The sequence below is a fragment of the Dasypus novemcinctus genome, chromosome 3, assembly GCF_030445035.2.
Source record: "Dasypus novemcinctus isolate mDasNov1 chromosome 3, mDasNov1.1.hap2, whole genome shotgun sequence".
NCBI lineage: Eukaryota > Metazoa > Chordata > Mammalia > Cingulata > Dasypodidae > Dasypus > Dasypus novemcinctus.
In genome coordinates, this window is record NC_080675.1 from 173,831,458 (window position 1) to 173,854,706 (window position 23,249).

General features: G+C 39.1%; 1 protein-coding gene and 1 long non-coding RNA gene across 2 annotated transcripts in view; one reads left to right on the top strand and one right to left on the bottom strand.

Annotated features, from left to right (window-relative positions):
- The window catches only part of LOC131278062 (uncharacterized), a 50,820-nt gene extending 48,037 nt beyond the window's left edge, over positions 1 to 2,783 (top strand). The window contains exon 5 of the long non-coding RNA XR_009185237.1: positions 2,125 to 2,783. This is a non-coding gene — a long non-coding RNA (uncharacterized lncRNA). The remainder of the gene's footprint in view (positions 1 to 2,124) is intronic.
- Positions 1 to 23,009, bottom strand: part of HDGFL3 (HDGF like 3) — a 79,264-nt gene extending 56,255 nt beyond the window's left edge. The window contains exon 1 of the mRNA XM_058294747.1: positions 22,485 to 23,009. Coding sequence (XP_058150730.1) covers positions 22,485 to 22,568 — 84 coding nt within the window. The 5' untranslated portion in view covers positions 22,569 to 23,009. The remainder of the gene's footprint in view (positions 1 to 22,484) is intronic.
- Positions 23,010 to 23,249: the final 240 nt, after the last annotated feature.

Genomic DNA, 23,249 nt, shown 5'->3' on the forward strand with positions numbered 1-23,249 from the left:
AATAACTAATCAAGGTAAATGAAAACAATATGCTCATGCAACAACTTTTACATGAATGTGCATAGCAGCATTATTCATAATAACCAAAAAAAGAAACAACCCAAATTCCCATCAACTGACAAATGGTTAAACAAAATGTATATCTATCCATACAATGGAATGCTACTCAATTAGAAAAGGGAATGAAGTACTGAAACATGCTATAACATAGATGAACCTTGAAAACATTATGATAAATAAAGGAAGCCAGACACAAAAGACCTCATATTGTATGATTCCATATATAGGAAAGGTCCATAATAGGTAAATTCATAGAGTCAGATAGTAGATAAATATTTGCCAAGGGCTGGGGGTGGGGAGAGGTGAGAATTGAGGAGTAATTGCTAAAAGGCAATAGGTATTTTTGGGGAGGGTGAGGAAAATGTTCTGGAATTAAGACGGTGGTGATGCTGCATAACCTTGTGACTATGTTAAAACTCACTTAACTGTACACTTTAAAAGGATGCATTTTATGGTATCTAAATTAATTTCAATGAAAATATTATATGAATGGAAAAAAGGCATTTGACAAAATTTTATGTGCATTCTTGGTAAGAATTCTTAGAAAACCAAGATTAGAAGAAACCTTCAACACGATAAAAGAACAGCTCTCTGAAATCAGCCAAAATCAGACATAATAATAAAATGAGATGTATTCTGATATTTATCAGGAACTACATAAGGATAACAGCTATCTGCAATGCTTAGTACTGTCCTGAAAATTCTAATCAATGTAATAAAAATCCCTGTTCCATTTTCCCAACAAACATAAATATTAAACCAGACAAGACAAAAGCATCATTGTTTGCATATGATTTATGAAAAAGTAAATCAATAGAAAAACTAAGAATGAGAATATAACAGTATTATAAAATAAATAAAAATAAAGGCTTTGGCATATGTCATAAAAATGTTTGAAAATACAAAAGAAAAAGATTAAATTCAACCATTTAATGAATGACTAAATGTCTTCTGCATTCCCAGCACTGTTCTAGATGCTGAGACTATACCAATGAACAAAAGAGGCAAACATCCTTGCCCTCAAGGAGGAAAATAAAAGAATAATAACTATAATAAGTAAATTATTTAGTATGTGAGAATGTGAAAAGACGTATGAAAAAAAGAGCTGAAGGTGAAGATGGAATTGTAATTTAAAATAGGTGGCTTAACGTTTAAAAATTTACTGAGGCAATGACTGCACAACTCTGTGACTAAAGTGACAGCCACTGAGTGTACACTTGGGATGGATGGTACAAGGCATGAGATTGTGTATCACAGTAAACCATGTGGTGAATGATGGACTGTGGTTAACAGTCCAAATATGAGTGTTCTTACATGAACTATAACAAGTGTACTATACTAACACATGATGTTAATAGTAGGAGGGGTAGTATATGGAAAAACATACCAAATGTAAGCTATGAACCATAGATGATAGAATATTTTGATGATGTTCTTTCATACTTTGTAACAAATGTTGCACAATGCAAGGTGTTGGTAGAGGGGTGAACTATGGGTGATAATCTGCACATTATGCATAATTGTTTTGTAAGCTCACAACTTCTCTAATAAAAAAATGTCAAAAATAGGTGGTTTAAAATTTCTCCCTAAGAAAGTAATATTTGAATAAAGACTTGGGAGAGGTATGGAAGTTATCTGGGAGAAGAGCTTGAGCAAAGCTCTGAGGAGGCAGTATGGCTGGCATAGTCAAGGAACAGTAAGAAGGCCCATAATGTGGGAGGGGGGGAGAGTGAGCAAGGGGGGGAAGTTAAATCTGTATACCATTTTAACAGAATTACCACGCTTGTTACATTGAGAGCAGACTTTCAGAGGACAAAAATGGAAAAGGGGAGATGAATTAAGACTCTATTAAAATAATCTAGTTAAGAGATAACAGTGGCTTGGGCAAGGATGGTGGCAGAGAAAGTGGTTGGCTTCTGAATACATTCTTTTTTTTTTTTAGGTACTGGGGTAGAGGACTGGGACTGCGTATGTGGGAAGCTGGTGCTCAGCCATTGAGCCACACTGGTCCCCCTGAGTTGGTTTTTTCATTTGTTTTGCCTATTGTTGTTTTTTTGTTTTTAGGAGGCACTGAGAATTGAATCCCAGACCTCCCATGTGCGAAGCAGATGCTCCCTCTGAATACATTTTAAAGTTGGAGTCAACAAGATTTGCCAATAGACTGGATGTGCAAAGTAAAAGAAACGGAAAAGTCAAGGATAACTCCAAGGTTTTTGTCCTGAGCAACCACGTTGATGTTCAATTCATAAAAACATCAACAACAACAACCCAGTAATTAACAAAAATTATGTGGCTCCTTTATGAAGAAAACTACAAAATTTTACTGAGAGGGATAGGAAAAGACTTAAATGGAGAGAAGTATTCCATTTTTTTCTGGCTGAAAAGCCTCTATATTAGGAAAAAAAATGACATTTCTCCTCATATTAATTTATTATTTAATTCACTCCAAACTAAAATTCCACTGAGATTTCTTTTGAAATTCAAGCACATCTAAAGTCAGTCTAGACAGTTGCCACGGGAGTTGCTGAGGGCAGGGAGAGGGAGGAAAAGGTGTGATATGGGGCATTTTCAGGACTTGGAGCTGTCCTGAATGATACTGCAAGGACAGATGCAGGACACTGTAAACTATAATGTAAACTATGGTCCTTGCAGTGTGGCAGTGCTCCAGAGTGTATTCACCAAATGCAATGAATGTGCCTCACTGATGAAAGGAGATGTTGATGTGGGAGAAGCAGGGTGGGGGGGTGGACAGTGGGATATATGGGAACCTCTTATGTTTTTTAACGTAATATTTTGTGTGATCTACTTATCTTAAAAAAAAAAAAGACAATAATTTAAAAATAAAGTCAGTCTAGAAAAATAAATCCATCGTGTATGATTTTCTGTCTTCTTGCTTTCCCTACCTTTACCAACTAGATTCCTCAGCCTCTACTTTGTTTAGCTTCTACTCTAATGGTTTCTGCTTGTTCATAATTTAGCTTATTCAAATATTAAGCACATACATCTTAGGTGTAGCCTGAAAAGAAAGCATAGAATTTCCTCAGAGCCTTTATTTTTACCTTAAAATATGCTGTGACTTTTGTATTCTATTTCACATTGTACCCATATTTATTTTTATATAAAAATTCTTTTTAAATTTCCTAAAAAATGAATACAAATGGTTAAGAAAAAGTATTCTTAATAAGATTAATTAGAAGGAATTTGCTCTTCCCTGTGCCTGTGCTCTTCCCTCCCACAATACCCTCATGGTTCCCTCCCTTACCTCCTTCAGGTCTCGGGCTCAAAGGCCACCATAAATATAAGTCAGAAACATCTTGGCGATACTCCCTACCCCTGCAGGATTAATTTTTCTCCTTAGAACTTATCATCACTTGAAAGTAAGGTCTTGTATTCTGCATTAGAAAATCCTGCCTTTACAATAGAATAGTAGTAGGCACTCAGAAAGCAGTTGTTGAATGAATGGATGAATAACCTTGTATTACCAGAGATAAACCACACAATGTACTATAATGATTTAGAGCACAGGTTCTGGAGCCAGGTCCCAGGTTTATCATTTACTATAACTGGATAATACTTAAAAATATCCCTAAACTTCAGTTTTGTTTTTCACTTGTGGAAAGGGGTTAATAATTACCTATCGCACAGAGTTACTGTGAAGATTAAATGAATTAATGGCACCCAATTTTCAATAAATGTTAAAACTTTCTCTTTCTAAAGTATTGCAGCAGTTTGATATTATTGATGAATTCCAAAAAGAAATACTGGATTATGTTTGTGAACTGGTCTTTTCCTCTGGGCATATGAAATTATATTGGATTAAGAGGTTTACTTGATTAAGTAATCAGCCCTCTTGTGTCAGTAGGGCGTTGAGTACCTGCCCCTTGGTGGGTGGGGACTCGCAGATAAATGACATGGCAAAGGACAGAGTTGGGGCTTTTAATTTGGGAGTTTTGATGAAGGAGTTTGATGCTGAAGTCTTAAGCTGGAGCCCCAGGGAGAGAGACAGAGCCATTCGCCTGATAGCCTATAGCTGACCTTGAAGAGAGAGGCAAAGCCTAGAGAGCCTCATAGTCTACAGCTGACCTTGTGGAGAAAAGAGGAGCTGAGCCCAGAGGAACCCAGGAAGCCTGAACCCTCACAGATGTTGGCAGCATCTTGCTCCAACATGTGAAAATAGAGTTTGATGAGGGAAGTTAACTTATGCTTTATGGCCTGATACCTGTAAGCTCCTACCCCAAATAAATACCCTTTATAAAGAACTGACCAATTTCTTGTGTTTATCATCAGCATCCCTTTGGCTGACTGATATAAGTACTCTTTCTTAAGATAAGCCTACCTAGATTAGTTCCCTCTGAATTTCTATCCTTTGATTCTAATTCTATTCTTTAAAAATCTTATCGAAGAAAGAAAGGAATGTTTGGTTTCAACTATGTAACTTTTTTTAAAAGATTTATTTTATTTATTTATTCCTCCCCTCATTTGTACTTGCTATGTACTTTCTGTGCCCATTTGCTGTGAACTTTCTGTGTCAGCTTTTCCTCTATTTGGGAGGCAATGGGAACTGAACCTGGGACCACCCAAATGGGAGAGAGGCACTCAGTTGCTTGAGTCACCTCAGCTCGCTGCTTTGTTGAGTCTCTTACTGTCTTTCCTTTTTGTGTCATATTGTTGTGTCGGCTTGCTGCGCCTGCCCATCACACCAGCTCACTGTCTTGCTGTCTTCTCCAGGAGGCACCGAACCGAACCCCAGACCTCCCATGTAGTAGGTGGGAGTTCCATCGCTTGAGCCATACCCACTTCCCTGTTTGGCAAATTTAATTAACTTATCTCCTCTGGGTTTAACAAAGTTCTCTTAATTGTAATCTCCATTTTAGAGAAGAGGAAACGGAGGCTAATGGAGATTAGCACCTTGCCCAAGGTCACAAAGCTAGTGTGAACCCCATCTCCCTGGCTCCAAAGCTGTGTTCTTTTTGTTGCTTCATTCTTCACTTTCCTTCTTTCACAGGAGAGACCTTCAAATATTTGAAGATTGCTATCATGGTCCTTACATCTTTTCTTCTTCTGATTGAACATCCCCTTACGTCTTTGTTTCTAGATCTCTCACTGCCAAGGTTCATTCTAATTTGTTTTAGTTCCCTAAACGGAATTAACCATTTTTAAAGGGAAAAAATGTTGCACATCTCAGGCTGTCATAAAATTTCATAATGCTCTAAAATATGTACAAATATAAAAACAGGTATAAACTCCTTATGTTATAGTACTATTTCAACTACACAACTATAAAACCAAAACAAATTTATGCATCAAATAGAAATAAAATCACAACACCAAAAATTTCAAATTAATACTATTAATCTAGTGTCATGTTGTTTTGCTAAAACTATATTCTGTTCACAACATGAATATGCCTCAGATTCTAAGTTTAGCATCCTCATATTGCCCAGGGCTGCATGATGACCAAGTCTCATACCACTTTTCTCCACAGGAGCATGAGTTCCTGCATTTTGCAAAGCCCATCACAACATCATTAGCTGAACAGTAAGATGTGGGAGGTGAAAAAAAAGGAATGTCAAAGAATTTGAGGTCCTTTTTGGGGTGATGACTTGATGGATAGTAATCTTGCACTAAGACAGGAACACGGGTGGGGAGGGACAGCTAGGTTTTTAAAAAATATATATATATTTTTTTATTACAGAAGTTGTAAACTTACAAAACAATCATGCACATGTGTAGAATTCCCATACAACCATCCTTCACCAACACACCACACTGTTATAGAACATTTGCTACAGATTATAAGATACTATCATCAGACTATTACCTCTAACTATGGTCTATAATGTACATTTGGCATATTTTTTCCATATACTCCCAGTATCGACATAGTACATCTTTAGCATTGATGTAAGAATATTACAATATTGTTAACTATAGTCCACAGATTATAGTAATTGTATTTTCCCCACGCTTCTCCACATTCCCACCACCCAGCAATAGTGACGTATATCTGTTCTAGTTCACAGAAGGATATTCTTGCATTTGTACTATTAATCACAATTCTCATACACCTCTGGGTTCACTGCATTATTCAGTCTTTAGATTATTCTCTAGCATTCTTTCAACTGAAATTTACATCCCTAGACTACTCTTTTCAGCCACAATCTCATTTATAAACCAGCTGCTACACTATAATGTATAACCATCAACTCTATCCATTTCTACAAATTTAGTCAAGTTAATTAAAACTTCTACATACATTAAGCATCAACATTCCTTTACACCCCTCCTCTTATCTTGGCAAGGTTAGTTTTGAAGATGAATTTATGGTACCTACAGGATAGATGGAACTGTAAATGTAGATAAATATATGGATTTGAAGTTCCTAGAGCAGGTTTGAACCTGAGAGATTCAGAAGATACCATCATGAAGAATGGTGGTTGATACCAAAGAGCCCATGAAGCCATGGTTAGAAAAGCAGAAGAACAAAGGAAATAAACATGAGGGAGGCCAAAGAAGAGAATTTTTAAGAGGCAGTGTTAAATTCCACATAGAGAAAACAGGATTGAAATTTATTCTTTGGATTGCCAAGTTTCAGTCCAAGGGTGAGGAGGAGACAAAAATACCAATTTTCTAAGAAGCTTGGCTACCAAGGAATGAAAGACAGAGCAGTGCCTGAAAGGTTATTTCCAATCTTAAGAGAACTAGTAGAAGGGAAGAGGCTGAAGGGTTAGGGGAGGTATTACTTAAATTCTATAAGACCTAAGACTATTAGGTCATTTCCCTATCCCTAGTATCCAGGGCCTGGAACTCAGCAAGTCCTCAAAAAAGGGTGACCAAGCCAGAGAACACAAGAGGAGGAGGGAAAGGCAAAGGGAAGGGAAAGTACATTTCATTTTTTATTTTATTCCCCCCCCGCCCCGTGTCTGCTCTCTGTATGCATTCGCTGTGTGTCATCTTGCTGTGTCAGCTCTCAGTGTGTGGATAAGGAAGTGAAGCCAGGTGGAGAATGGTATGATAAAAGAAAATGAAGAAGTCAAGGGGTTATTTAGATTTTAAATTTATACTGAATGAGAAGCAATTTCAGTGGCACAAAGTGGGTGGAGGGGCCCTTCAATCAACTTCATCTCCAGTCTACTTCAGCAAACCCCTTTAACTTCTGGCTCTTGTTGACTGTTCTACTTCTGTTATTTGTTTCTACAACAGTATAAAAACAAGGGACACATTTGTTCTGGGTTACCTTGTAGTTAAATCTTTGCTTCAGACAAGGAGCTTATAAAAATGTACAATGGAGACCAACTCTATCAGAGGCTTTCACTTTCCCCTGTCACCCTGTGGAGGACAAGATTGGGCCAGTAAACAGCAGAAGCAACAAAAAAATTAAAGGCTGAAGGGATTACTACCAAGCACCAGCTGGTGATGCAACTAGAAAAAGACCCTGAATAAAAGGGGGAAATGGTAAAGACAAATGAGTTTATATGGCTAAGAGACTTGAAAATGAGCCGGGAAGTCATCAGAGGAGTCGCACTTATGCACATCTCAGCAGGATCTCAGAGACAGCCAAAGTAGATACAACCCCAGGTAGTGGTACTCCTGAGGGCTATGGAGACACCCAGGTCCTACAGTCAGGACAGATGGCTCTGGAGTTCAATGCCTTGCCAGTGGGCTCTACTTTGGAATTTGTGCTCCTGAGTCTGATGTAGTTGGACTCAGATGTGACCTCTGTATGCATGCCTCTTCTGTCACGTTTACTGAACCTGTGGTTGGCGCTGGGGTTGGTGTACGCTCTGGAGACTTGAATCTCTGGAATGTCTATGTGCCAGCTGGGCCCTGAGCCTCAGCAGAGTTGCAACACCTACTCTCTATACATGTCTCTTCTGTCACGTTTACTGAACCTGTGGTTGGCGCTGGGGTTGGTGTACGCTCTGGAGACTTGAATCTCTGGAATGTCTATGTGCCAGCTGGGCCCTGAGCCTCAGCAGAGTTGCAACACCTACTCTCCAGTTTGTTGGACTTACCCAGGTCAGCTAACAGGGAGGTGAGGATGATCAACCACCACACCAGGGAACTGAGAGAGCCTATAGCTGTAAACAGGAGAATTCCATCCATAAACCATGTGGGATCTAAACCCCCTCTCAATTTAGAGGTGGAGTGGGCATCGCCACCCCAGGGTCCTCAGGATGGAGGAATAAAATATGGATTAGAGTGGACTTACTGGTATTCTATTATAGAATTACCGTGATTCTAGCAACGGAAGAAATTATATCATTGATGTGGAGTCAGTGTCCACCAGAGTTGCTGAAGGCAGAGAGAGGGAAAAAGAGGTGTGATAATGGGGTATTTTTGGGACTTGGAGTTGTCCTCAATGATACTGCAGGGACAGATACAGGACATTATATATCCTGCCATAACCTACTGAATGGACTGGGAGAGAGTGTAAACTATAACATAAACTAAAATTCATGCTGTGTAGCAATTCTCCAAAATGTACTCACCAAATGCAATGAATGTATCACACTAATGAAAGAAGGTGCTGATGTGGGAGGAGTGTGGGGTGTGGGGAGTGGGGTATATGGGAACCTTTTATATTTTTAATGCAATATTTTGTGTGATTTATGTATCTTTGGAAAAAAAGACACTTAAAAAAAAGAAAAAACAAAAACAAAAAAACCCCTAAAGACTGAGCTGGAGAACAAGCAGAGCTCTTGCACACTTGGCATAATATGACGATTAATCTAGCCTTTTACCATTTGTCCCAAGATACTTCTTTTTAGTATAGTGAGATTATTTCTAATAGGACTGTACTTATTTTGTGTAAGTCATCAGTCAGATGAGATATATAAATCTACTTACTATAACTTTTCATAAATCTATTTTAGAAATTAAGAAAAGCCTTGCTATCTCATTAATGCTAGGCTTTCGCTACTGATTTCTCTAACAGTAGCAAGGAAATCTCTTTTTGAATGGAGACCCAGTGATTAAAAAGTAAATACATAACCATTAAAAATGTGTTAGCCCTAATGAATTTACACCACCTTAGAAGATACCACAGGGAAGCGGACTTGGCCCAGTGGTTAGGGTGTCCGCCTACCATGGGCCTCCTTGACCCGTGTGGAGCTGGCCTATGCGCAGTGCTGATGCGCACAAGGAGTGTTCTGCCACGCAGGGGTGTCCCTGTGTAGGGGAGCCCCACGCACAAGGAGTGCACCCCGTAAGGAGAGCTGCCCAGTGCGAAAGGAAGTGTATGTAGCCTGCCCAGGAATGGTGCCGCACATACGGAGAGCTGACACAGCAAGATGACGCAACAAAAAGAAACACGGATTCCCGTGCCACTGATAAGGATAGAAGTGTTCACAGAAGAACACACCCAACGAATGGACAGAGAGCAGACAACTGGGGGGGGGGGGTGAAAAAAAAAAAAAAAGAAGACACCACAAAACTCTCTACATGTACGTCTTTGGAACTTAGCAAAAGCCCTCATCCACAGTCATAGGCAGTCTGATACTTCCACAGGCTGGTACTACAAAATGAAGCAAACTCCAGAGTCTCAATCTTATCAGCTAGGGAACGCTATGTAGTGGAACAATACCTATAACTGGGTAGTTAGCAGATGTATGGAGTTTATTACTCTTAAGACGTCATCTTGGGATGGTGATGTCCACTCCACCTCTGGACATTTTCAGGATTTGGAGTTGTCCTGAATGATACTGCAGGGACAGATGCAGGACATTATATATCCTGCCATAACCCACTGAATAGACTGGGGGAGAGTGTCAACTACAATGTAAACTATAATCCATGTAGTGCAACAGTGCTCCAAAATGTATTCACCAAATGCAATGAATGTGCCACAATGATGAAAGGGGTTGTTGATGTGGGAGGAGTGGGGGTGAGGAAGGGAGAGGGGTATATGGGAACCTATTATATATATTAATGTAACATTTTGTGTGATCTATGTATCTTTTTTTTAAAAAAAAGAATAAAAAATTAGATTAAAAAAAGCAAAAAAAAGTAATCTTAAAAAGGAAATATAAACAGTTTCAAGAAAGTTTTGGATAAATTTGTAGTTCAAAAATTAGAAGGAAGTTGAGGGGAGAAACACTTGATTTGTGTATTTAACCCTTTTGAGATGAAGGAAAATACTAACCTAGATGGTTAAATGACCTAACACAGTATCACTTTCATTTCTTACATGCTTGTGATCTTTTTAAGCCCATGGCCATAGCAGAATAAAAAGCCAAGACTGTTAACAAGTCAACTTGAAAGTCCAGCTACTGTTCTATATAGATAAACACTGCTTGCATAATTAATTTTCCTTTGGCCTAACATACCAGACCAGTGCTTATTGATCTAGATGCAGCTAAATTGATTTAGTGGGTTGCAACTGACTTTTTACAAAATGAAATACGAAAACATTAGAATACATCACATACATTTAAGTATGCATATAGAAAGTATGCTTTGGTGAATTTTTTTTCTATTATATGTGTGTTTGTACTGGATGGGAAATTATTATTTATTTCTTATTGTGAGTAACAGTCAAAAAGGTTTGGAAGCACTAGACTAGACCCCATCAGAATCAATTAGCAACAATGACTCATTCCCAAGGTCTCAATGCTTTTTCAAAATTGTTTATTTAATCTTCATAAATTAGTTCAGTGAGGGAAATAAGAACAATTACAATTCCTTGTTTTAAAATAGTTGGTCTCATTCATAGAGGACCTGCTTCTGGGTCAGGGTTTTGTATATAGCAGAACAGCTCCCTAACTGTGACCTACTGAAAGCCAGACCTCTACACAAGGGTTTGTGAAATTAGGAAAAAAAAAAATTGGTTTTGTTTTTTAAAAAAACTTTTTACTTTGAAATGATTTCAGGACAGTTGCAGAAATGACACAAACCCCATACAGAGAAATCCAAAATATCCCCACCAGCTACCCAGATTCACCAATTTTAACATTTTGCTACATTTGCCCTCCTTATCTACCTATGTACCTACCTACCTACCTACCTTTCTATCTATCTATCTATCTATCTATCTGTCTGTCTGTCTGTCTATCTATCTATCTATCTATCTATCTAATCTATCTATCCTTTTGAACTTTTGAGAGCAGGATGCATACACCATATTCCTTGAATACAAAATACTTCCATATAGATTTCCTTCAATGTCCACTTATACAATCACCTTCAGTGCAGTTATCAAGTTCTAGAAATTTAACATTGATATAAATTTACATTCTATATTCCAATTTTCCCTTATGTCCCGATAATAGGACCTTTCCCCCAAAAAACAATCACATTTCTTTATTATATTCCTCCCAGTCTTTAGTTTCATGCCATTAAAACATAGATTGTGTCACAGTCTACAGGATTCCATACCTTATTTGTCATTATCAAACATTTTTGTATGTCATTTATAAATTTTGCTAAATATGGTTAAGATGCCTAACATATTCCATATTGTTATGCCATAATTGACTTTACCTCTCTATTCCCCATCGCTGAATATTTTAAGGCTATCTCCAGTTGGATAAATATTTTTACATAAAACTACAGGTTTGTCTTTTTTTTCAGTTTCACCTTATTCTTGCCCAACTTTTGAAATGCACTAACTTATTAAAAATTAAATTTTCTATTTTTAAATATATTTAAAAATATATAAATACTAATTTACAGATAAAATTTTTTTCTTTTTATTTATTTATAGTGAAGATGAAAACCATCAGCCACTTCTCTCTTCTTTTAAATCTGTCCATAAATAGCCTTTGGCCAATTATGTTTTAAACATTTATCTACCCTCAGCAGCTACTGTGTCCTTTTGAGTCTTTCCTCCTCCATTATTAGATCCCATCCGATATCACATATTGCATTTGTTATTATCTCTTTAGTTTCTCTTTCCTTTTAAAAAACTATGCTGTATATACAAAACACAAATCTTCCCATCCCAATCCCTCCCAAGCATATCAGTGGGCCTAATCACATTCACAATGTTGCACTACGCTAGCACTGGGAGCCCCAGCTGGCAAGGGGCTTGGAGGTGGGGCCAGTCACATACCACATCCTACTGCTCCTTGATTGGCAGTTACCCTGTTACTACAATCCTTTAACTATTTTCTGGAGCTTTCAGAAAGATGTTTCTGCTAGGTCTTGCAGGTTGATCAAAGCTTCTATGGGGGGATCGAACCCTGAAGCATCTCATTCTGCCATCTTAATCATGATGGGTTCAGCTGGTCATCCAGGGAACTCATTTTTAATTCATTCTACATATGCTAACTCTAAAACATGAACTTAAGACTTTATAATAGTGTTCCCCCTGACTATGCATTTCCTCTAAAATTAAAGATTAGATTAGTGCAAAAGTTCTACTTCAGTGACAAAGAAAAATGAAAGAGATTTAAAGTTGTAAGGTTATTTTATGACATTTTCCCCTTCCTACAGAATTTTGAATATTCTGTGAAACTCATTCTTATATTTGCTAACCACTAACAAACCTGACTGAACCTATCCTCTCAAAGCATAAAAATTAAGACATTATTATGGCATCGAGAATTTTCCATTTTCCCACGGGGGCAACCCTTGCTGTTACTGCTGACTCTTCACACTTTAAAAATTGGGCAGGGTTAGCTACTCTATAACAAGACTGAGAGAATCTAGGTGATCGGGTGGGAAGAACTATTTACAGATCCTTTCTATATGCCAAAGCAGCCCATTTTAGCTTGCCTCAAATCCTGAAGCTATGTGGAACCTCTAGAAATGGCCCATCACACTCAGGAATCTGAAGGAGAGGAAACAACTGGAAGTTCCCACAACTCCCACTGTCTAGAGCCAACTCACTGCTATGCGCTACAAGGAAATTGCTGAAAGATACACCTGCCAAACCCATGGAAGTATTTACTGAGACTTTATTGGGTTCCTTGCAGTATATAATATAGACTTCACTACTCCTAGGAGATAATTTTGGGGTACTTAATTAGCAAACAGTTCGTTCACATACATTTTAACGTTTGGTTCATGGGTTAAAAGAAGGAAAAGAAAGTAAGAATTATAATCTTCTCTCTTTGTTGGTAACTGAATTATGACCACCACAAAAGGCATGGTTAGATGCCAATTCCTGGCCCTTAGGGTGCAAACCTAATTGAAAACAGGAACTTAGAAGATGTTATTAGTTAAGGTGTGCTCAAATAAACAAAGGTAGGCCTTAATATAACATGGCTGAAGTTCTTATAAACAAAGCAAACCGGACACAGAAGAAGCCACATGCGTTGCCATATGACAGAAAAGTCAAAGACCAAGGATATCCAGCAGCCAGCCCTAGAACGCACCGTCTTCAGGAAGAAAGCATTACTTGATGCCCAGATTTTAGACTTCTCCTAGTCCAAAACTGTGAGCCAATAAATTCCCATCATTTAAGCCATTGTGTTATTTGTGATTGCAGCTAGGAAATTAAGATATTATTTTACAAAGGGGTTGTAAGAAAAAAAAAAGACCTAACAATGCAAAACAGAGATGCAATGAGGTGCTTGTCTTTCAACTCCTGGCCTAGCACTCTTTCCCTACATCATGGGGCTTCCTTGGAAATACTGGGGGATGTCATTTTGAAGACTTAAGCTCACCAGTCATTAGGGTACTTCATTCTTTTCACCTCTATTTGGCTATCACCATAAAGATGGTTATTTAGTTCACTAACTGCAGTAAATTCTTATGTAGGTAAGAGGAAACTATAACAGAAAAAACTGGTTTATAACTTCTATTTTAATTAGGCTGAAAAGAGATTACATATGTGAATGGTGCAATAAAGGAACATGCTGTTATCTGAATTTGGAATGAAGTAAACTGACAAAAGTATACATAGGCCAGTATAGTTCTTCTGAACCAGTAACTCTCATAGCTATTCCACCTGATGTTCACTAGTACATGTGTTCTCTCACACATAAAGGTTTTGTTACCTACACTTAAGTCTATACCATGCCATCCATTCAGAATTGATTTGGATAGTTCTCTGATTTCTCTATATGTATAACTAATGGATTATTTATTTATATACTGCCTTGTGTCAGGTGCTTTCAAAGAGAGACAGAGAAAGAAAGCTTACTATATTAAATATGCTCTCTAATTTAAGATTGCCAGCTTCACAGCCACTTAAGTACCACATATATATGGTCTTCTTACATAGTGCCAAATGCTTCTTCAGTCTTTTTACCTAATTTAATATAACATTTCTTAAGGTCTTATAGCATTCTTAATAGCCTGTGACTAAGACACTTATTAACTATGTGACCTTGGGTAGGTTTCTTATGCTAAATATTGGTTTTTATGGTGATAATATCTACCTCATAGTACTGTTATGAAGAGCAAGTGAAATAATGCTCAAAAATGCCTGCACAGAGCAAAAGGTCAATAAAATGCTAGCAGTTATTAATAATGATAATTAATAATATGTCAATAGCCAAGAAATTTTTGGAAAAACTTTGGGGAACGGAGTGTTGTGGAATCTGTCCATCCAAAAATGGAAATCTATTCTAAAATTAAAATATTTAATACAGTATGATACTGGTAGAGGAATATATATAAGGGGATGGATGAATGAGAATAAAAAGTTCAGAAAGGGACACAAATTTAAATATCAACTTATTAAATTATATTTTAAAAGTAGTATTTCAAATCAGTGGGAAAGGATGAACTATTTCACAGTGTTTCCTACCTCACACCAAAATAAATTCCACTTGAATTAAAAGTTTTAAGGCCTAAATGTAAACCATAAAAAAAAAAACTCAAAGAAAAAACATAGGCATATTTGTATAACCCTGTTACAGGGAAGGACCTGCTAAGTATTCTTTCTAAAAAAAGAAAAGAAAAGATGGTTAGATCTGTCTGCATAAGACTTTAACCTAAACTAAAAGGCAAACAGCAAACTAGGAAAACAATGGTAACATAAATGATTAAATGTCACTATCTTAACAGCTTAAAAAATTACAAATCGTTAAGAAAAAAACTAACCCACGGGTAAAAGGACATAATTAGGCAATTCACAAAAGAATACACGTATAATATTTGTATCTGACCTCTCTCTATGTATTCAACCTAACTTATAATCAGGATAAACATATGATTTGATATATCATCATATATATGACACATAGTCAACCTAACTTGTAATCAAAGAAATTAACTCAATAAAATATGTGCTTGTTAATTGACCAAGATTTTTAAAAAATTGTCATCTACTTTTGAATGCAGGTGTGAGAAAAAAGGCATTCTTTTATTCTGCTAGTGGGTGTGTAAGACAGTAAAAATCTTTCTGGAGAACAATTTGGCAATATAAATCCAAAGTCTAAAATGTGTACATAACCCTTGACTCAGAAATATAATTTCCAAAATTTTTCCTAAGGAAATAATTAATGATTTAGCTAGAAGAATGTTTCTCAAAGCATTGTTTTGCAATAATGAAAAACCGGAAATAATCTAAATGTTCTACAAGAGGAAGTGGTTATAATTTCCAATAGGTTCATACCATAAATTACCAGGCAGCTATTACAAATGATGTTATAGAAATATATTCAATGCCATTGAAAGCCATTTAAGATATAGTATTTAAGAGGGAAAAAGGTTGTAAAACTGTATGTATTCCAAAAAATAAGAGTTCATTGTCATGATGCTTGTAACTGGGTATAAGGATTTTTTTTTAAGGAGGTACGAGAGATTGAACCCAGGACCTCATACATGGGAAGCAGGCACTCAACCACTGAGCCACACGCATTCCCCTTGGGTATAAGGATTTTAATTTTTCTGCAATGAATGTTATATTTGTATAATAAACAACTTTTTTTTAAACAAGTGAAATCAATATTTATAACAGTAAAGTCAATCTACTCCTCCTTTTAAACAGTAAGTATGAGCTATTGCTTTAGGTGTAAGGATCACTATTGACCTGTAAGGGTTCTTTAAGTCAGCATTTCTGCCCTATCTGTGGTAAAGCACCACTTTTTAAAAATTTCTAATTTGTTAAACACTAAAATTTTTGTAAAATACAATAAAAATGAATTAGAAAAATGAAATTAAAAGGCGTACAGAACACAAGCCTCAATTTTAAAAAATATTCGATTCACAAAGCTACTCTGTCAAATTGCCCAAAGAAAGTTTCTAAACTCTTACTCTAAATTTCTGTACCTATCTTATCACTGACAAATAACAAACAGCAGACTATGCTTTCAGTAGCACTGCTCAGAGCACTTTGGAAGCCTGTGTGCAGTGAACTGCATCAAATGGTCTGGATTCTGATCTAACATCTGGAAATTCTTCTGAAATAGGAGATAACTTTTTCCAACAAATAAAAATATTTGGTCTCTTCCTCTATTGCTTACTATACTTTTTAGCCTACAATATTTTTCTAATGCTAGTAATAGACATTTTCTATGAAGTAGTACACAATGTTAAATCATCACATATTTCCAAAAAGAACAAAAACAATCTCATATCATGGAAAACTGACTTCTGAGAATAAAAATTTCCAAATCATGAGATACAGTAGTCAGTTGTCATAGCATTCCAAAGGGGACTGACTGCTAGGAATACAGATTTATCTGGTTGAAATGGGAGCAGTGGGAAGTGTACAGATATGTATTGAGGGTTTAAATTGCCTCTTTGCTCCCAGGACCAAGCAGAAGAAAATGAGACAATCTGCCATTTCCTTGGCAAAGCGAATATAATCCCTGGAGTATAGGCTGAGTGAGCCAATAGCATTGTACCTTAAGAATGAATCAATGATGGACTTCTTTGGACTCTGGCCTAAGTCCTAAAGACTGTAAACATCTTACTTCATGTTAAGATAAAAGAACTGAAGTTCCAAGTAGATTCCCTGAAAACAGGTGACCTAGTCTCCAGAAATTAAGTCCCATATTCTAGCAGCTTATTGTCAAAGGTAGACAAAAGTGAAAGTGTTATGGAACAACTGAGGATCCTATCCAATATTTATATTAATAAAAGGCAAGGGAAATCTTTATTTAATTATTATCATGCTTAAAAATTGCTGTAAATTCAATCTATTGGTACCAAAATGAAAAAGTACACTTAGCACAATGTGTCACATTCAATAGGTGCTCCATAAAAATTCAATAAATTATCTCTTCAAACTGTCATAGAACAACAGGGTCAGATGCTTTATTCTTAAATTCTATTACGAGAGAAGTTGGGAGCTAGATTAAAAACATGATGAGCAGTGACTTAATATGAAATGAGTAGACAGACTAAACAAGACAGAGGCAGAAACTGAAACTAAAAAGAAGCCTTAAAAAACAACAAAAAGAAACCACACCTAACTCAAAAGTAGTAAATGAAGTCCCTGAAATAGTCAAGTGGGAAGAGGAAGATGAAACTTGATAGGACTGTAAACAGAGGGGAAAAAAAATCTCATTGAAAACCAAGAATGGTGAAATTCAATCCATGAAGAAGCTTAGAATATTAGAATTTTCCTTTCTCCCCACCTCACATAAAATGTGTGTTTTTAAAAACTGAGATATAATTTGTATACAGAGCAGTGTACAAATCTTAAATGTGCAGCCTGATACACTTTTACATATTTACACACCCATGTAACCACTACCCAGATCAAGATACAGAACATTTCCAGTGGCTCCTCCTAGCCCGTACCCACCTACCACCAAGGTAACCTTATTCTGACTTCTATCACTATTGATCATTTTTGCCTGTCTTGAACTTCATAAAATTGGAATAACACAGAATGTATTGTTTTGTGCCTGGCTTTTTTTCACTCAACCTTATAGTTTTGAGATTTATCCATGTTTTTGTGGTCATCTGTATTTTGCGCCTTCTTATGGCTAAATAGTACTTCGTTGTATGATTGTACTACAAGTTTATATATCTCTTCTGTTGATGGGCATTTGAATTGTTTCTAGTTTTCTGCTATAATGACTAAAGCAGCACAGTGTGAGCAATCTAGTGCACAGACATATGCCTAGAACAGACTGCTGAGTTGTCACAGGACAGGTATGTAATTCACTTTAGTAGATCTCACCAGTCTTCTAAAATGATTGTATCAATTTACCCTCCTACTAGCAGTGTTTGAGAGTTCTCATATAAAGCTTTTAAATTTAAAAAAGTTCTTTGGGGAAGCAGAAGTGACTCAAGTGACTGGGCTCTCATCTACCATACAGGAGATTCAGGGTTTGATTCCTGGGGCCTCCTGGTGAAGGTAGGCTGGCCCAAGTGGCAAGCTGGCCCACACAGAAAGCTGGTGCAGCAAGATGATGCAACAAAAAGAGACACAGAAGAGAGACAACAAGAGACGCAGCAGACCAGGGAGCTGAGGTGGCGCAAGAGATTGAGTGCCTCTCTCCCACTCTGGAAGGTCCCAGGATCAGTTCTAGAGACAAGCAGACACAGAACGCACAGTGAATGGACAGAGAACAGACAGCAAGAGCAAAAAAAAAGAGGGGCTGGGATAAATAAATAAATCTTTTAAAAAATAAAAATAAAAAAGCTCTTTGGGTAAAGAGCAACAAAAGTTCTGAGGTGTTTGGGGTGTTTTTTGTTTTGTCTTTCCCTCCCCCATCCTTTAGGGGTAATGTGAGGGTTAACGTAAGCAGAGTGCTCACACCTTGGGAGATACACAAGATGATTTTGGATGTGTGGGAAGGAAAAAGTAGAAATTCTAATTTAGTTTATATTCTTTTACCTAAAAAGTAGATTTTCATAATATTTAATATATGAATTGTAGACACTAGTGCCTTTATTCAGACCTATGTTAGATGGGCATATTGTGATTTACAGCCATTTGTGTGTGCCTGGGTGGGCAGAATTATGGAGTCTATTATCTAGCTCTAACTGAATGAACTCTCACCAAAGGAACAACTGGTTAAAAAGAGTACTACAAAGATAATACTAATAATGTGCATAACCGATCAAAAATGAAATGGCCAGGCTGAACTTGTATTCTAGTAAGGCTCCTTAGAAGAAAATAATTGTGACTATCTAATCAGATTTCACAAGAAGTAGGCAAAAAAATATTCCAAAAAATCAAGACTATTTTAAATAAGGAATTATGGTATTTTGCCAATAAAAGTTTTAAACAAACTATTTTTACATCATGTTTCATCTCTTTTAGTTTTTTCTTTTATAATGTATATAACAGTAGTACAAAGTACAAAGTACATAAAATTTTAAAGTAAATTTACACATATTAGGGTTGCAAGAACCAATAATTTTACCAACAGGATACACAATCAAAAGAGTTCAGAGACCCTTGTTTTAGAAGTATTTTTGAGTATTAAGCTACTAAGTACTTAGGCATAGATGAGCTTCTAATTTTTAAAGCCATACATAATAAAATACCCTCCATTAAACTCACTACTTAAATGTACATTTAAGACAAGTGCATTTCATTCTACGTAAATTTTATTTCTAAAGAGAAAGAAAAGAATATATAAAAAATATTGACCTTTAGTTAAAGATATGCTTAGGAATGAATTATATTGATCTGTAATTCACACTGAAATACATTAAATTAAGGAGTATGATAAAAGAATGGATATATGAACAGATATGTGATAGAGTAACTAGATTAAAATACTAATCTAGGTGGTAGATATATGGATGTTCACTGTATGATACTTTTAAATTTTCTATATATTTGAAATTTTTCATGATAAAATGCTAGAAATATAACTTATCTACCTTAGAGAACGAATACTAAGTTAAAAATGGACAAATATTAGTAATTAAAAATAGTGTAGTGATACAGGGGAAAGTTAAAAGTTAAAAAATGAAACAGGAACATTCAAGCACCACTGATTGGTGCTTTTACATGTAATAAATCTGTGAGGTGAGAATTATCCCTATGTAATAACACTCGAGTAAACTGAAACTAAGTAAAATCACAGAACATGTCCAAGGTCACACAGTGTGAGGCAGAGCCAAGAGCTGAATGCCACCTGTCCAAATTTACTAGATGTCTGAATCCTCACATTCCTCACAAGTGGCTGCCTGGCCTAGGACCAAACATCTTCGCTGTAGCAGGGAAGTCACTTTTCCATTCCAGCAGGGACCAACTCTGTTAGAAAGCTCCTCCCCACAGCCAAACTGAAATCTGTCTCCCTACTGTTTTTCCTCTTAGGTTTAATTCCTTGGGGTCGTATAATCTAATTCCCATAGGGCTGTCCTTCATATCAAGTGATAATATTCAAAATTGGAATAAAAAGTTTTTTTTTCCAGTTAGTATTTCATAACATCATCTAAAGCTATAGTTAGATGTGAAATGGGCATAATGCCTCACAGAACTGGGATGAAAATAAAATGAGATCATATGTGAAGCACACAAGCACTGTAACCAACAAAGAGTAGGCATTCAAATATCCCGTTCTTCTTTTTCTAACCTTTCCCCGGAAACTGTACCATGCCAATCATTATTGAAAAACGTTTTTTATTTTTTTTATTTTTTTTAAAGAGACTTAGGAGCACATGTTAAATGTGGATAGACATAGATTTTTTTTTCTTTCCTGCACTTATTTTTATCTAATAACCTTCTTGATTTTGTTTCCTAATTTTATTTTCAATTTTGCCTTGTTCTGGCATGATAACTTCTAGCATTTTATGTAAACTAGTTATATAATCAGGACCACTTCTGAAGCGCTTTTCAGCTTCACGAGTTACCACAGGTGGCCAACCTGTGCAAGCAATGTGTTAATGAAATTTTCATTTTAACTCTATTTTTTTTTTGACTCTTAGAAGATGTTTTTCAAAGATCAGATCAAAGGAAATGGCCAATTGGTGATGATAACCTTTAATTTACTTGATCAAGTATATTATATGCCCCAAAGCTGTGATTCTTACTTTACAAATACATTCAAGGATTCCCTAAAGGACCCCTAAAGTCACAAATCTGCCCCTTTAAGCAATATGGTACTTTAGTATGAAAATAAAGTTATTCTACCATGAAAACTTTGCCCGATTCAAGGACAAGGCACAGTTCAGATGTGGAGAAAAGTTATTTTCACAGCCAAACGGAACCAAAATAGGGTTTTTTCCTCACTTGAAATCTAAGGCTGTTAGTGTTGCAAGGAATTCTAGAGATGATCATTTTGTAGTTGCAGAACTGGATATTCAGACAATTATGAAATGTTTAACCTATACTGAACCTTAAGCAGATATTAGGTGCCCAAATTCCTGGCCCAGTGCTCTTTCCATTTTTACAATAATGATTTCTTTTGAACCAAATATATAAAAAAGCGATTATGTCTATCCATTACTTCAACTTCACTAAATTTCAGCCTGGCCACCCATGATGTCACTTCCTTTTGTAAATGGGTGCATTTTTCCCCCCTAGCTGTCTTCATTTGACTATACTACAACATTTTAAGAGCTCACAGTCTATATGTATGCCTTTTTCCATACCTCAAGGATACCCATAGTCTCCAAGATGCCTTGAGCCGCCTTTTCACTACAATGCTTATTTCAAGCAGTGCACCGCTATTTACAAAAATTAAAAGATAAAAAGAATTTATCTAAAACCCCAAAGCACACACAGCAGTGTTGGCTCTCTTCCTCACTCGAAGGGTCCAATAAAAAAAAGAAAATTAATGCCCTGGATCACACGCAGATGCTTTCGAGAGAAAGAGCCCCGCCACCACCTCGCCTGAAAGGAAGCGCTATTGTGGAGTGTGGTGGAAGGCCAAGGTAAGGCTGGGGATCAGCCCTAAAACAAACATGGAGGTAAAAGGCACGAGACGCTCGCTGGACCCGCAGGCCAGGGCCAGGCTCCCAGCTCGCGGCTATTCGGTGGCTGCTTAAATGAACGCCGGGCACCAGGGGTGGCACGTACCCCGGGACAATAAGCGGGCAGGCGGGGCACCCGGAACCGCGCTCAGGGAAAACTCAACAAGTCTGGATGGTGGGGATACACCGCGAGCCGGGTGACTGACTGCCAAGGCGCCCCCGCTGGCCTCGGAATGACCACTACCCCTTTCCAGGACTCGCCGGCGGGCGCCGCGGCCCCGGCTCGCGGACGGCCATTTGCAGCGCGCTCGCCTGCCGGCCCCGACGTTTCGCCGGGAAGCCGGGCTGCCCAGCGACCAGCGACCCTGCCCGGAGTCGACGCCCCCCAGCCCAGGCCCGCTTCCCGGCGGCGCCAGCTCCCGGGTCACACCACCGGCTTTCCAGGAAGAAGGCAGCGGCGGGCCTCCGGGGGGGCCGGAGCCGCCTTCGAAGGGGGGGGGCGGCAGGATGGCCGCCCTCGCGGAGGGGGAGGGCGCGGCCGGGAAGCTTTCTCCGGCCCCGGCCCCGTCCCCGGCCCCTCGGCTCGGCGCCTCGGCACGGCGGGCTCCGGCGCTGAGGCGACGGGCGAAGGGGGCGGGCGCGCCATCATGAAGGGGAAAATGGTGGGCGGGCGGGCCCGCGCGCGCGGCCGCCGTACTCACCCGGGCCGGCCAGTGCGGGTAGCCCTTCATCTTGGCGAAGACCAGGTCGCCCGCCTTGTACTCGCGGGGCCGCGGACGCGCCATCCCGGCCGCTTCCCCTTCCCGGTCGTCCTTGGTCGCCGCCAAAAGATGCCGGGGAGGCCGCCCCCCACCCCCCCGCCCGCGGGCCGACGGACTGCGCCGCGCTCCCGGCGGGCCTCAAGCCGGGCGGGCGAGCGGCCGCTCCGACGAGGGGAAGCGGCGAGGAGGCGGCGGAGGCGCGGGGTGGGCGGGGGGCGCAGCGGGCCCCGGCAAATCACGGCCCGGCAGCGGGGGAGGGGAGCCCCCGGCCGCTCGGCGCTCGCCCGCGTCCGGCCGCGGGCCCCGCCGCCGCTGCGCGCTGCTCACAGGCGCCGCGTCGCCTGCCTCATGCCGCCGCCGCCGGCCTCCCTCCCGGGCTCCCGGGCTCCCGGGCGCGGCGCGAGCGCCGAGGCCTCGCGCCTCCTCCGAATTCCTCCTCGGGCAGCGACCGCACACACGATCTTATTATTGTTCTCGCGCGCGCTCGGCATCACCCCCCCACTCCGCCCCGCTTCCCTCCCGCCCGCGCCGGCCGGTTAATTCCTAGGTACACGGCCGGCTTTCGCGGAGAAACGGAGCGCGCCGCCCCGGCGGCTCGGCGGGCGGGCGTGCGGGCGCTGGGGGCGTCCTCCCCCGGCACCCGAGCCCGCGCCGGGCGGGCGGGAGCGCCTACTCCGGGGACGCCCGCCGCCGCCGCTCTCTTTT